This window comes from Oreochromis aureus, linkage group 13, assembly GCF_013358895.1.
Source record: "Oreochromis aureus strain Israel breed Guangdong linkage group 13, ZZ_aureus, whole genome shotgun sequence".
Classification (NCBI taxonomy): Eukaryota; Metazoa; Chordata; class Actinopteri; order Cichliformes; family Cichlidae; genus Oreochromis; species Oreochromis aureus.
In genome coordinates this window covers 1,922,440-1,936,277 of record NC_052954.1, presented here as the reverse complement: position 1 = coordinate 1,936,277, position 13,838 = coordinate 1,922,440, and the positions used below count along the sequence as shown (strand labels likewise).

The 13,838-nt window shown below is 41.5% G+C and overlaps 1 protein-coding gene across 2 annotated transcripts in view; it reads left to right on the top strand.

Annotated features, from left to right (window-relative positions):
• The window catches only part of LOC116320351 (heterogeneous nuclear ribonucleoprotein L-like), a 67,256-nt gene that overhangs the window by 26,485 nt on the left and 26,933 nt on the right, over positions 1-13,838 (top strand). The window contains exons 3-7 of one of the 2 annotated variants that reach the window (XM_031739942.2): positions 1,613-1,722; positions 1,834-1,961; positions 3,022-3,107; positions 6,851-6,947; positions 8,204-8,276. In XM_031739942.2, coding sequence (XP_031595802.1) covers positions 1,613-1,722; positions 1,834-1,961; positions 3,022-3,107; positions 6,851-6,947; positions 8,204-8,276 — 494 coding nt within the window. The remainder of the gene's footprint in view (positions 1-1,612; positions 1,723-1,833; positions 1,962-3,021; positions 3,108-6,850; positions 6,948-8,203; positions 8,277-13,838) is intronic. The other variant, XM_039622005.1, reaches the window with a different exon arrangement.

The following is a 13,838-nucleotide window of genomic DNA, read 5'->3' as shown; positions in this document are numbered from 1 at the left end:
TTATCTGAATTTGAAAGCAGGATATTAGAGGTCACCCATCTCATTATGACCATTCTTCAGTTTAACTGATAGATGTGTATTATCTAGCCGAATGGATAGATAAAGCTAGGTATCATCTTCGTACTAGTGAAGATATATGCTATGCCTTCTAATGATACTGTCGTGGGGAAACTTGAAGCTTACAGTGTATTGATGCATGCTTAGTCATCCAGGTAAGTAAATCTCAAAAGGTTGATTATGTTCATCTGGACGTAGAGTTTTCAGTGGGAGAAACATTTTGCCACTCATCCAAGTGACTTCTTCAGGCTCAGCTGACTGCAAGTTTCCCCAACCTTTGCTAAACCAGACAAAGTGACAAAATGTTCCTGAGAAAATTTTGTCACTGCTCAGTGACAAAAATACTTATCAGCTCCTGAAAGAAGACCCAGGAAGTGGTTACAGGAAGAGGGAGATGGACTGTCTGAAGCAGTTAGAACAAGACGATGCTATTGACCGGACCTCATACTACAGGCTATACCCAGGGGAATCTACACAAAGTCTGTATGGTTTACCGAAGATACATAAACAGGGTGCACCTTTAAGACCGATTGTCTGTAACTCGCCTATACTCACCTATTTCTGGCTTCAATCCTCAACCCGTTGGTAGGCAGCTCTGAAAACCACATCCAGAATACTTCGGATTTTAATGAGAAGGTGAGAGATGTCATTATGGAGGCAGATGAAACAATGGTCTTGTACGATGTTACATCTCTCTTCACTTACGTTCCTGCCCCTGAACCACCACTGTGTTGGAGGTAGTCCGTAAGAGATTACAGGATGACCCCAACCTCAGCAACAGGACCACTCTCAGCATCGACCAAGTGTGTTTGCTTTTGGAACTGTGTCTTCATGCCACCTATTTCACATACAAGGGTCAGTTCTACAGGCAGAAACATGGGTGTGCCATGGGCTCCCCAGTTTCACCCATCGTGGCCAACTTGTGGGGGCACATCTAAAAGCTGATGTGTACCATAAACCTATACGGATCAGTATTTAAGGTTTGACTCTCATCATCCACTGGAGCAAAAATTGGGTGTCATCAGGATGCTACAACACAGAGCATCAGGCCAGGACTCTGCAGTCTATTTACACCTACAGGCCAGTGGACACTCTTTCAATAATGAGGATGTACACATCCTGGACAGGGAGGAACGCTGGTTTGAGCGCGGAGTCAAGGAGGCCATTTACGTGAAAAGGGAAAGACCATCTCTGAATGAAGGAGGGGGCCTAAGGGTACATCGGTCACCATCTTACAATGCTGTGATTGCAGTCATTCCCCAACTCTCTGTGAATGGGACTCATGGCCATTGATCAATGAGCTTTGGTCAGTGGTTAGTGATCAATGGTCATGAGAATGTGCATATTAAATGTCAAGGAACTGACCTCACAGCCCATTGTTCATTCAGTGGGCTGGTTTCAGTCATTGTGCAAATGTGGCCCTGGGGAAACCTGCAGTGGAGTTGGAGTGCAGCTGACTGAGGAGTGACCCATCAAATTAACACCTATAAAGTGGAGACAGTTTTCAGCAGTTCATGTCCATGTTTTATCCAGGTGTTTGTGCATATGTTTTCAGTTATGTGATGATGATGCCATTCAAGCGTCAGGCCTTGGTGGAATTCTCTGCAGTGGAGAGTGCAGACCGCTGTGTGTCCTGTGGAGCCAAGGAGCCAGTATACATCGCAGGTTTTTGATTTCTGTCCTTTTTACTGTGATAAATTATTTATGAAATTGATCGGTAACATATACTCAAATGTAGCATACTGTTTGTGTTTGTATTTTTCATTTTTTCACCAGGTCAACAAGCATACTTTAATTATTCCACATCCAAAAGAATCACCAGGCCAACAAATGCTGACAACCCCAACAGTGGTAACAAAGTCCTCCTGCTGTCCATACAGAACCCACTCTACCCAATAACAACGGTAAACACACATGCAGGTCCAGAGGGACGTCTGAGCTCTCTCTTTTGTTAAGTGTACCTTCTTCTTCGAGCAATAACTCAGTCTTTATGATATGCTGATGGATGTGGTTTATACCTTGCGTGATTTTTAGGCTTCATGTCTCTTAATAATGTATAACTGATAATTAAGTTGTACCATCTGTCTTCTTTAAATGGACAGGAAATCCGAACAGAACTTTGCACAAACATCAATTCTTTAGCTAAACTGTAGCTTGCCTCCACCAGTGTGTGAATGTGAGAGTGAATGAGTAGTGGAATTGTACAGCGCTTTGAGGGCCTGAAAAGCGCTATATAAATGCAATCCATTATTATTATTATTATCATTATTATTATTATTATTATTTTTGTATTCATCATCCCCTGCAAGTGCGATGTTACGATCTCCATTTGCATATATTTTTTAAATTTATGTTCAACATATGTCGCCTGTACCTAACTTAACCGTCACCAGAATTTTACACCAGAACGTGTTTGTGTAATTCCTGCTACATCGGGTGTCTCAGTTATATTTGTCATGATTGCCATTGTGAGTTGGCTCTAAAGCAATATATATGTAAAAGTGAATGGAGTTGAAAATACAAAAACAAAACTGCTCCTGTTACATGGCTGTCTTAGCCTTCATACATGAAGGTCTCAACATTAGAAACTCATAGATTAACGGGGCGATCGTGGCTCAAGAGTTGGGAGTTCGCCTTGTAATTGGAAGGTTGCTGGTTCGAGCCCCGGCTTGGACAGTCTTGGTCGTTGTGTCCTTGGGCAAGACACTTCACCCATTGCCTACTGGTGGTGGTCAGAGGGCCCGGTGGCGCCAGTGTCCGGCAGCCTCGCCTCTGTCAGTGCGCCCCAGGGTGGCTGTGGCTACAATGTAGCTTGCCATCACCAGTGTGTGAATGGGTGGATGACTGGATATGTAAAAGCGCTATTTAAATACAGGCCATTTACCATTAACCCTAATGCTGCAGTGTGTGTGTGTGTGTGTGTGTGTGTGTGTGTGTGTGTGTGTGTGTCCCCAATTGATGCAGGATGTTCTGTACACTGTATGTAACCCGATTGGCAGTGTGCTAAGGATCGTCATCTTTAAACGAAATGGAATCCAAGCCATGGTGGAGTATCCTTACTGAATGGGTGAATTTGTGTGTGTACAGTATACCCCTGCAAAGTTGCGGTTCAAGGTTTGTGGCCTCACTCGTTCCTCACATCTGCATCATAACAGTTTACCACATGTACACCTTCAGTGTTTCACCGAGTGTTCTCATGGGGGGTGACCAAATTCATGGGCTGCATCCTCCCGAGGCCGCATTTTTAGGCTGACTATGTCACAGCAATGCAACAAAGGCTGTCCCAATTCATAGACTCCTATGAATCCGGCCGACAAATGCGTCCTGCTTTTCCCCAGATTTGAAGGATGGGTCGGGTGTATCCTTCATGGCCCACCATATCCCAGAATTCATAGCGCGGCCCAGCCAATTTCAGTTTCCAACAATGGCGGCAGCTACTTAGTGTTAATATTACTCTTATTACTTATTCTGGGTCACAAAATAAACGTTTAAGATATTTTCAGAATGTAGCTGTGTAAACTTCAAATATCTGCTCGGTTTATCAAGACATCACATATTTGCAAAAGTGCTCCGATGTTTTTGGAGACGTCTGTTACCCACCAGCTCGATAGCTGACCGGGAGGTCGAGGCTCACTAGAGCTGGCGAGAACAGCAATCTCCCGTCATTTTCAGATCCCCGCGGTCTTTCACTATGCAGGTTAAACATGATATATAAGTCACTTAGATAACTTAAAAATGTTATTGTTTGGCTTTTTCAGTGTTTTATGTGTTCCTAAATAAATCGGTTTGGCTGAGATTAAAGTTATAGTTTTCACTAGAGATGGCACGATACCACTTTTTTATGTCCGATACCGATATCATAAATTTGGATATCTGCCGATACCGATATGAATCCGATATAGTGTGTTTTTTAATCAATAAAACAGTTTTGTTAATATCTTGCTGCTTTTTGTATAAGTTCATACTCAAGTTAAAACAAAACAAAACACTAAAACTATTCTGTTATACCTGTATGCAAAAAATACACTGTGCCCAAAATATTTCATAGTTCAGCAACACTGATCAATCTAATAAACTTAAACCTGCTCCATCCTCCCTATTCTGGTATTTTAAAGAGTACTTAGCAGAAATATTAAGCAACCTAACTAATAGGGTTGCAAACTCCCAGCAAAAAAAAAATAGGGAACCACCCCCCACCCTCTGGCTGTAGCTCAGGTGGCAGAGCAGGTCAGCCACTAATCAGAAGGTCGGTGGTTCGATCCCAGGCTGCATCCTGGCTGCATGCCAAATATCCTTGGGCAAGATACTAACCCCATGTTTGCCTACTGGTGGTGGTCAGAGGGCCCGGTGGCGCCTGTGTCCGGCAGCCTCGCCTCTGTCAGTGCGCCCCAGGGCAGCTGTGGCTACAATGTAGCTTGCTATCGCCAGTGTGTGAATGTGTGTGTGAATGGGTGAATGACTGAATGTAGTGTAAAGCGCTTTGGGGTCCTATGGACTAGAAAAGCGCTATACAAATGCAGGCCATTTACCATTTACCATCCACCTCGTGATGCTTAATCGATGTAATCAACTTTAATTTGATGCAGTGTGAAAAAAAAGCACAGAAATAAATTATTTTTCAAGAATAATTAAATAGATTCAACATCTTTCTTCAACAGAATTGCAGACTGCACAGATGGTACCTTCCCAAAGGAAAAAGTACTATAGCTTACTAGGGTATATTAGACTTAACAGTTACTATATACAGTAATGGACTTCTATACATTTTACATCAGATTAAAACTTTGGGTGTAAGATTCAGATAATTATTTATTAAAAGCTCGACATTTTAAATGAGAATAAGAAAGAAAAGTATGTCTTTGTGCCCCCTTTTCCCTGTTCATGCCCTATCGGCCCCCCTGGCTACACTTTGCTAGATCCGCCCCTGCACAGTTACCAGCCGTCAGCTACATAGAAAAGGATCCTGGTGTAGAAAGTAATATTAAATACATTCTAACAACAGCTTATCAAGCTTAAACGTGCTGCTGTTGTTCAGCCGCTGGTTTCCTCTTTCTGGTGCAAAGTGGGCCAAAAACAAAGAAGAGAGACGGACTCGCGACAGAAAAGCCGATCAGCTGATCATTGATCAGTTTCATGATTGAAGTAGCGGCAGGAAGGTGAGGGAGAGAGAGAGAGGCAGTCGCTCCATATATCGGTTGTTAAGGTTAACGTGGGAACGCTTTACAAACATTCAGAGATGAACTTACACACTTGCTTTACTTCTCTCTGGGATAACTTCCTCGGAGATGAAATGCTGGTTTGGTAGCAGGCTACAAATACACACAGCCGCTCAATCACGTGAGCACACTGCTCCGACGTGCTACGGTTATGAGCCGAGTTACGCCGTGTCGCAAGTTTTGTGAGACGTTTTTCTGATATTTAATGGATCGGATTACATTTTTTATTTCTCTCCGATATCCGATCCAGTAATTTACGTCAGTATCGAACCGATACCGATACGTAATATCGGATGGGTCCATCTCTAGTTTTCACACAGCTGAATAAACATCACACAGAAAACTGATTAAACAGAAGTGTGAGACGGTCGAGAGTTTAATCCAGTGTCCTATTATATTTTAGATAGCAAGGAGCAGACGGCTGAGGTTATTAAACTCCACCGAGACAGCGGTGACACAGACCTGAAGGCTAGATCATCCAATTTCACAGCCGCTCACTTCCGGCCTACCCGGTCCTCAGGAGGATGCAGCCTATGAATTTGGACACGGCAATGTTTCTGTTTTAAAGCTGTGGGAGTGTGTGTCAGTCTCCAATGGTAGAAGTCACGACTCTTAGAAACATCACAGAAACCCATGTGCAAGTGTCTGTCTCTCTGTGTTAGCACTGTAAAGGACTGGAACCAGTCAGGGGTGTATCCTGCCTTTTGTCCTACAGTAACTGGTCTGATTTTTTTCTACTCAGAATCCTCAAAGCACTTGATACAACATTCACAAGCACTTTCTTCTATGATTTTAAGTACTCATATTTGGCATGCAGGCCAGGGGGAACCAGGGATCGAACCACCAACCTTCCGATCAGTAGATGACCTGCTCCACCCCCACCCAAGCTTACAGCACCTGGTTTTCCCAGGTGGTCTCCCATCCAAGTACTAACCAGACCCAACCCTGCTTAGCTTCCCAGATCAAACAAGAGCAGGAGTCCTCATACCACCCTGGATAGGTTTTAACTTGGGTAGGCTGGGCTGGACCGGTAATCTGGCATACTGGGCATTTGACTGGTGGGGTGACACACTTTTGGTCAGATGTGTAAATTGACACACTGGCCCTACACGCTACAGCAGCCCATTCTTTCATTTTCATTACTGACACTGTGTTTCCCACTTAAATCTCTTAACACTACCATGCCCTCCCCTACCTTCGCTGTGCACTCACACAACTTGTGGAACAGAGTTTAATTTGGAAGATGTTGCAAAAAGGTGGAGCTGAAAAGCCAGAAAAGGAGAAAGAAACAACAAATAAATGCAGCAAAATGTGTCTAATTAACTGGCAGGTTAGTCCTCACAGTCACAAAAGGCTGCTGTTGCTAGCACCAGCCATGGAGAAGTGCAGGATGAACCACAGTCCCAACAAGAGTGTGAGGAAGATATAGAGGAAGGAATAATGTATGTATTTTTACCTGTGCTTCTACCCATGGTTTCATTGCGATTATTGAATGTAGCTATGCATAAGTATCTGTAATGTATGTATTTTATATATCTCTGTGTATGAACGTCCTCTCCTTAACCAAGCTCCTGCAGATTTGAGTCAGTTCAGTGTGCTCAGAAGGCGAAAGCAGCTCTGAACGGAGCTGACATCTATGCAGGTTGCTGTACACTAAAGATTGAATATGCAAGGGTAAGAGAAACATCAGCAGCATCAGCATCCACAGAGTGTTTTTGTGCTATGTAGACAGCACTGATTTACCCTGACTGCAAGGTTTGCTGTGGCAAACGATACCTCCAGAAAAGGTTTTAACAACTTTCTTATGCTATATTAGGTCTTTTGGAACTGTTTGCTGCAGTGATACAATATATACTGAAAGTCCAACAACCTTTCAGTACATCAAAAGGACATTATTTAGGTATGATAGTTAGTTATCTTTTATATCCTCTCTGATGAGAGCTTAGAAACTGTGTCACAAAAGTCACGTTTTAAAATTGCCAATAATGTTAATAATGTGCGCCTTAAATAGTAAACACTATCTTTATTACAACAAACAGCTGAAATCTGTTTTGATAGCTTACAGGACTGAAAAAATCAGTAGCAAACTTTCCAGATGTAGAAGAAAAATGTTGTGACAGTCAGCTGAGGTTCAGTAAAATCCTGTTCTAGGTGTGTGTGTGTGTGTGTGTGTGTGTGTGTGTGTGTGTGTGTGTGTGTGTGTGTGTGAGCAAATTCATTATGAAACCATTAAAAGTATACCCGTCTACAAACAACTGTCAGTAGCTCACAGGAGGCTCTGAGAGATTATATTAACATTTAATTAAATTCATGTTTAAAAGACATTTTTATTCTTGTTCTATTAGGCTTGGTGGTGTTAAATGGTCTGACAGCAAGTGACGCACTGCAACTTAAGAAAACAAAATTCAGAGTTGAGACTAGCTGTACTAATTCTGGAATAGCCTTGGTGGAACTGGACGCTCAGTTTAGGTTTATACTCCGAATGTGTTAAATCTACTTTCTTGGAACAGGGTCCAGTAAAAATAGTCATTGGTGAGACTAGATCTACCAACCTGAATTAGTTTTATATAACAAATAAATCAAGTGCACTGAACCTGTTTACATCCTCAGTATAACCAGTAACAGATCCTTACTCGTAGGATGAACACCAGAAATAATCTCTAATGTTACTCTTAAATTCTGCACATTTAAAAATACATTTTAAAATTTAATGAATACATTTAATTGGTTAGTTTCTTTTTTGTGCACCTTTTGCTTTGTGTCATGAAATGACTGTACAGGTATACAAATACACGACAAACTCATAAACTGTTGCTCTACACAGTGTTTGGAGTTTTCTTCAGTGATTTCTCCGAGACTCTCCCTGCTATCACAGATCCATCCAGCTCGATCCTGAATCTTTTTCTTTTTTTTATGTTTCTTTTCAACAGCCAACACGTCTGAATGTTATTAAGAATGACAACGAGAGCTGGGACTACACAAAACCATACCTGGTCAGACGAGGTAGGTCAAAGTCTCACTTTAAACTTCAGTCGTACAGTCAGACTCAGACAGGTGGACTGTTTGAGGTGCTCCTGTCTTTTTGCAATACTGTAGATGCTGTAATGTTGAAGGTAGGACTGTTTTCAGCATGAATTCTTTGTGGGGACATATTCACCTTCACTACAGCTCTTTTAGGAAACCTTTTAGTGATTTGTGAAACCGTGGCCAAATCTTCAGTTGTTATTTGCCAGTTTCTGACTGTGGATTCAGTGTAGTCCTGAAAAATTGGCCCGGAACGTAGTTCTCCATCACACCGCGACTCCTACGCCTCCTGCCTCTCCATCTCCAATCAAAACACTCTCATATCAGCCAATTACCGACCTCTGACAATCTTGCACCTCTGCCTACTGTGGGGAAAGAGAGAGACACATTGAGGGACAGTGAGAGAGAGCAGAGAACGTCAGGCTGGCCATGCACAGCAACTTTCTTCCATCTACACCTTTGCAACCCAGCAAAGAGAGAAAGAGAGGGAGAAAAAGAGATGGATCTCACTCCTGCTGACCACCATGCAGCTGCTGCTTCAACATGCCCAGGAGCCACCTTCCCTGCCACTCGCTGCAGGATAGCACTGCCTTCTTTCTACCTATTTTACCCTGTGTTCTTAATCTCCTGTTTTGTCTGCAGAAGTAGTCTCACATAGCCCGACATCTGGTCCGCACAACGTCTTTTGTTCTCCAGAGCCTCAACATATTAGATTTTACTTTCAGTGTTGCTTTTTTATAGCAATCTTGCATGTTTTTTTGTTTTTTTTACCAAACATCGACATAACAAGTGAAAACAAATCCTTGTTTCATCTTCAAAATCTGATGAAAACACCTGATTGGGTAATAAGTTCAGTCTCTGGCTATGTGATTCTACATTATGAATATCAAAACTCTGCTCTCTGTTACTTTATTTTATCTGAATTGGAGTTGTCACAATATCAGATTTTTAATGACACCTTGCTGCAAAAGTGGTATCCAAAAACGATAAACTAAGAACTATCGTTAAAATGTTGCTTAGAATTAAGATAAAACATTAAATTGAGGATTTCATTGGCTGTTACAGGTCTGAAAAACAGAGATAGGCAGGTACAGTAGCTATTCACAGTAGCTATTCAGTACAGTAGCTATTCAGATGACGGCTAAATATTCTAGTAGATGGGCATGTAAATAAATAAAGACAGTGGTGCTGTGTTTACGCGTGTCAGCTTCCTTCACATGTGTATCTGGGTTCAAGTCTCTAAATTTGCCATTTAGTCAAAAAAAGCAGTGTTGATGTTATTGCAGATGTTCATAGTGTTTGCAGATCCTCAAATATGAAACGTTAAACAAAAAATCTCAAACAAGACTAAAAGACTTTAAATCAGTATTAATGTGAACAGCCGGTTAAGTAACTCGAGAACTACCAAAGGATTTAGGTTAGCTAGCATGAACATGCTCTTACCAAAGAAAGCCTCTAGTGTATCTGAGAAAGAGTTAACTGTTGACTGCCAAGCCTTTTAATTCTTGGTGCAAAGAAACAAACAGGTGAAAAAGTGCTGACTCACCATCAATCACACGGCCCAGTTCTGGTACCAGCCAACCAGCAAAGGTACACAAATCTGTAAACTCTAAGAAAAACTTCATTTTTTAAATATTTAAACTGTGAAAGCCAGTATATTGTGACAGCCCTAATCAGGAGCTCTACATTTAGCCATCTAAATTTCCTTGATTGGTATATTATCATAGAAAGATTAATTACTATGTATCAGTGACTTGTTTAAAGCCAAAAGTTGTTACGTTGTATTACTGCATGAGTGTGTTGTCTGATCGCAGTCCTGTGTGGTCCATAGCTACGTTATCTCAAACTGTGTGGTGAGACTGATGTTGGAGTCAGTTCATCCTGAATTCACTCAATTCAAAAAACTGTTGTTGTTTTTTTTTTTCAGACAGCACTGAATAAAAAATTGCCCGACATCTGAAAGTGGTAAGCTCACAGCCCCTGGCTTTGGTCAATGGCAACATGTAATTAACAGCTACTGCCCAGAGTACCAGATTCACCGTGAAATGTTCTTTTGATATCCACAGAGCATTATTTATCATTTGTTACAGTCTCGGTGACACTCTGACCTTCCCCGAACTGCCATGAACGACCAATGAATATTTTAGTTTTGGCTGCCTAATATAACCTTAAACAGCCTTGTTTTAAAATGATTCATTAAATGATTGTTTTTGTGATGAACTGGTCCCAACTCTGTTTAGTTGAAATAATCACTAAATACATTTTTATCTGCTGTGTTATATGATTTCATGGGGGTGCACTGCATTGACACAGACTGGGGCAGTCACAAGTGAGCACTTGGGCTGGGGTCTGTTGGGGTCCACTGGTGGAGTATGAAAATGTATTTATTTATTTATCCCATTAGCTTCCACAATAGTGGTTGCTAGTATCTTTACTGCTCAGTAGGGCTGTTCGATATAACGATATATATCGGATGACGATATAAAAACGTCTATCGTTTCATTTTACGCTATCGTTTGTTTCGTGGTGTCGCAAAATAAACTGTTTACGGCAATATTTTTTCATTATTTTGATGGTCACTGTAGTGGCTATATGAATTTCCTAAAGTTCTCTCTTTCTCTTATATTTAATATAACAACACTACAGATGGGCAAGCGCTTGTTTGTATGCGTTGTCTAGCAACAACGACGTTAAGACCACCGCATGTCTGCTTGTTTATTTTCCACATAAACCTTTCACAATAAAGCTCAAGATCCTGTTGAGACTTTTCAAAATAAACTGAATCACGTGAAAGATGCAGAGTATTTATGGATGAGAAGCAAAAAAGAGCCGTCAGGTGCTAAAAAATAAACCTTAGACTCAAACGTTAGAACAGGCTTTTCCCCGCAGCACGCTGTGTAATAAATACTCACAAAGAAAACAGCGGCCGTTACAACTTATGTCTAAAAATGTATCGTTTTGTGCATCAGTTAAAACACTGGACTCCAGGTACGCGACGCCCAGCTGGAAACACTTCACGCAAGTCGAGCTGCCCGAGATTCACAGAATTTACAGAAAATGTTACATTTTTGTGATTTATATTGTTATCGGACGATAGATGTCTTAATATCGGGATATGAGATTTTGGTCATATCGCACAGCCCTACTGCTCAGTTTTAGTTTGCCCGACATTCCCTCCTTACTAGCTGCTCATCCGGCCACTACGTGAATGAATTTGTGTTCCCTTTGATAGAAGTTATATATTTGCAGATAAAGTTATCTGAATTTCAGGAGCGGGACCACGCCTCCAAACACGCTCCTTGCGGTTCTCATCTATATATGTTCCCCCAGTTCTACAAGCTGTTCGTTCTCGTTTACATGCCCCTCCCTCCCCTTTTCAATTCTTTAACTTCTTAACTTCTATTTAGTACATGATGAGCCACCAGTCCCCTTTGAGGCCATACCCAAACCACAGCTCAATTCATGTCCAAGCCTTTCACCATTATCTACTAAAACGCTGTCAAACCTCAAATGAGGACGTGGGCCCAGCTAGTGAACTATATTTTTATATATACACTTATGTATGTATGTATGTATGTATGTATATATATATATGTATTTCATATTTGAATGTGTATATAATTTATTTATTTTGAGGGAAAAGGGAGAGCGTATTTAAACATGACTGATACAGAAAACCATCACTGGGGAAAATACTTTGGACCTTCTCTAAATGAGGCACTTTGGGAAAGATTCACATAAATGTTAAGTATTATCTTGGCATGAGATACATTTTTAGCTGATCAAACAAATCATGTTTTAAAAGGTTTTATTTTTATCTTTAGAACCTTACAGGTTTTACCAGAATGTCCGGTCCTTGGCCCAGACCTAGATTTGTTTTTGCCACAGGCTGTAATATATAGTGTCAGGTAAAACAGGTTAGAATACTAGCCCAAAATACCGATGCAGTTCCGCACATTACTGGCAGCAGCCAGGTGGTGTGAATGGCCTCTAAAACTGGGTAAAGCCACAGAGCAGTTTAGGTCCCACCCACACCACAGAAGAAGACCAGTCATGCTATTACAGTGACTGTGCACTGCTTTGTTAGCTACTTGTGCTAGTGAAAAAATGCAACAGTGTTTCAAGCTGCAGTGTTCTGAGGAGCACCACCAGCACATTAAGGAACCCAGAATATCAGTCGTCTGAAACTCTGTTCAAGTAAAAGATCCCCAGTTTGGTTCGAGAAGGAGGTTATGTCAGGAAGAGCACCCACTGTAAACTCTGCCAAATCAAACATGCAAAGTTGCCCTCTGTGGCATTCCCTTGTGATAAGGGAGCAGCTGGAAGTAGCACAGAGGGCTTTTTCCCTGCACTGCTGATAAAATAAACCTACTCATCAGCCACAGGTTTTGTTGCTTTTGGCTTAAATTACAGAGCCGTTCATAGATATGGTTAAACTACCCCATCACAAAACAAGGTCACCGTGGCTACACAGGGGGAAGTGGTTGATATTGTGAAAGGGTACGTTACCAGAGGAGAGCATATAGCTATGGGCTCATAGACTGACCTGCATATGACTTGTACCTTTTACTTTAGTAGCTGCGTTTAGCATTAGGTTATTAACCTTATGGAAATAGAAGTGGACTGGTACTTATGTGATACTTTTCTACTTTAAATGATCATCACTTTAGACAGCAAGTCACTTTTAACCATACATTCATACAGAACTCTATCTACCTTTCATCCACGGACAGCTGAGTGCATCTTTGAACTCAACGTCATTCGTCTCTGACTTTCTCTGCTTCTCTGTGCCAATGTGCATTTACATCAACCTGCCCCTTTTTTTTCTACCCTGTCATACTCTGCTGCTTTCGCTCCTCCATGTTTTGCACGTTCATCATTTTGTTCCTGCAGAGTTTTTGGGTGAATATGAATATGAATGTTAATCCCGGACGTGTTCCTGTGAAAGAACGCTTCTGTGAGGTTGGGTATTGATAGCTGTTGGAATACATACAGTAGAATACCTCTGGCAAGTATCAATAGTATGTCTGTTGTCCCACCTGAGAAGATGGGGTGCTAGAGCTGCTCTATGCTTATGCAAGCAGCGCCACTGCCCTGCACTGGAAGGTCTGACCATAGTGTAGTCCTCTCGTTAAACAACAACCTGGAGCAACCAGACTTGTTGCAAAGGTAGACAAATGAGGCTATGCACACTTTGCATGTTTGATTTGTGTCTACAAACTGCAGTGCACTTAATGAACCACACACCTAAGCTTAATGACTGCTGACCACTTGCCCTCACATCCTGTATAATGAATGTGCTGGAGAGACCATTCTTGGCTCACCTGAGACCACAAGTGAAAATGTCTCTTCACCTTCTTCGTTTTGTATTCAGGAGTGTATGATACAATTATTAACAGCTTCACTCCCATGCAGATGGTATCCGATGCATGTTGAGAATCCCCTTCTTCAGTTTCTGAAGTGCATTCATCCAATAACTGCTGCTACTATTAATCGATCATAAAGAGGACATGATGTCAGAGGGATTTGCTTTGATTCGTA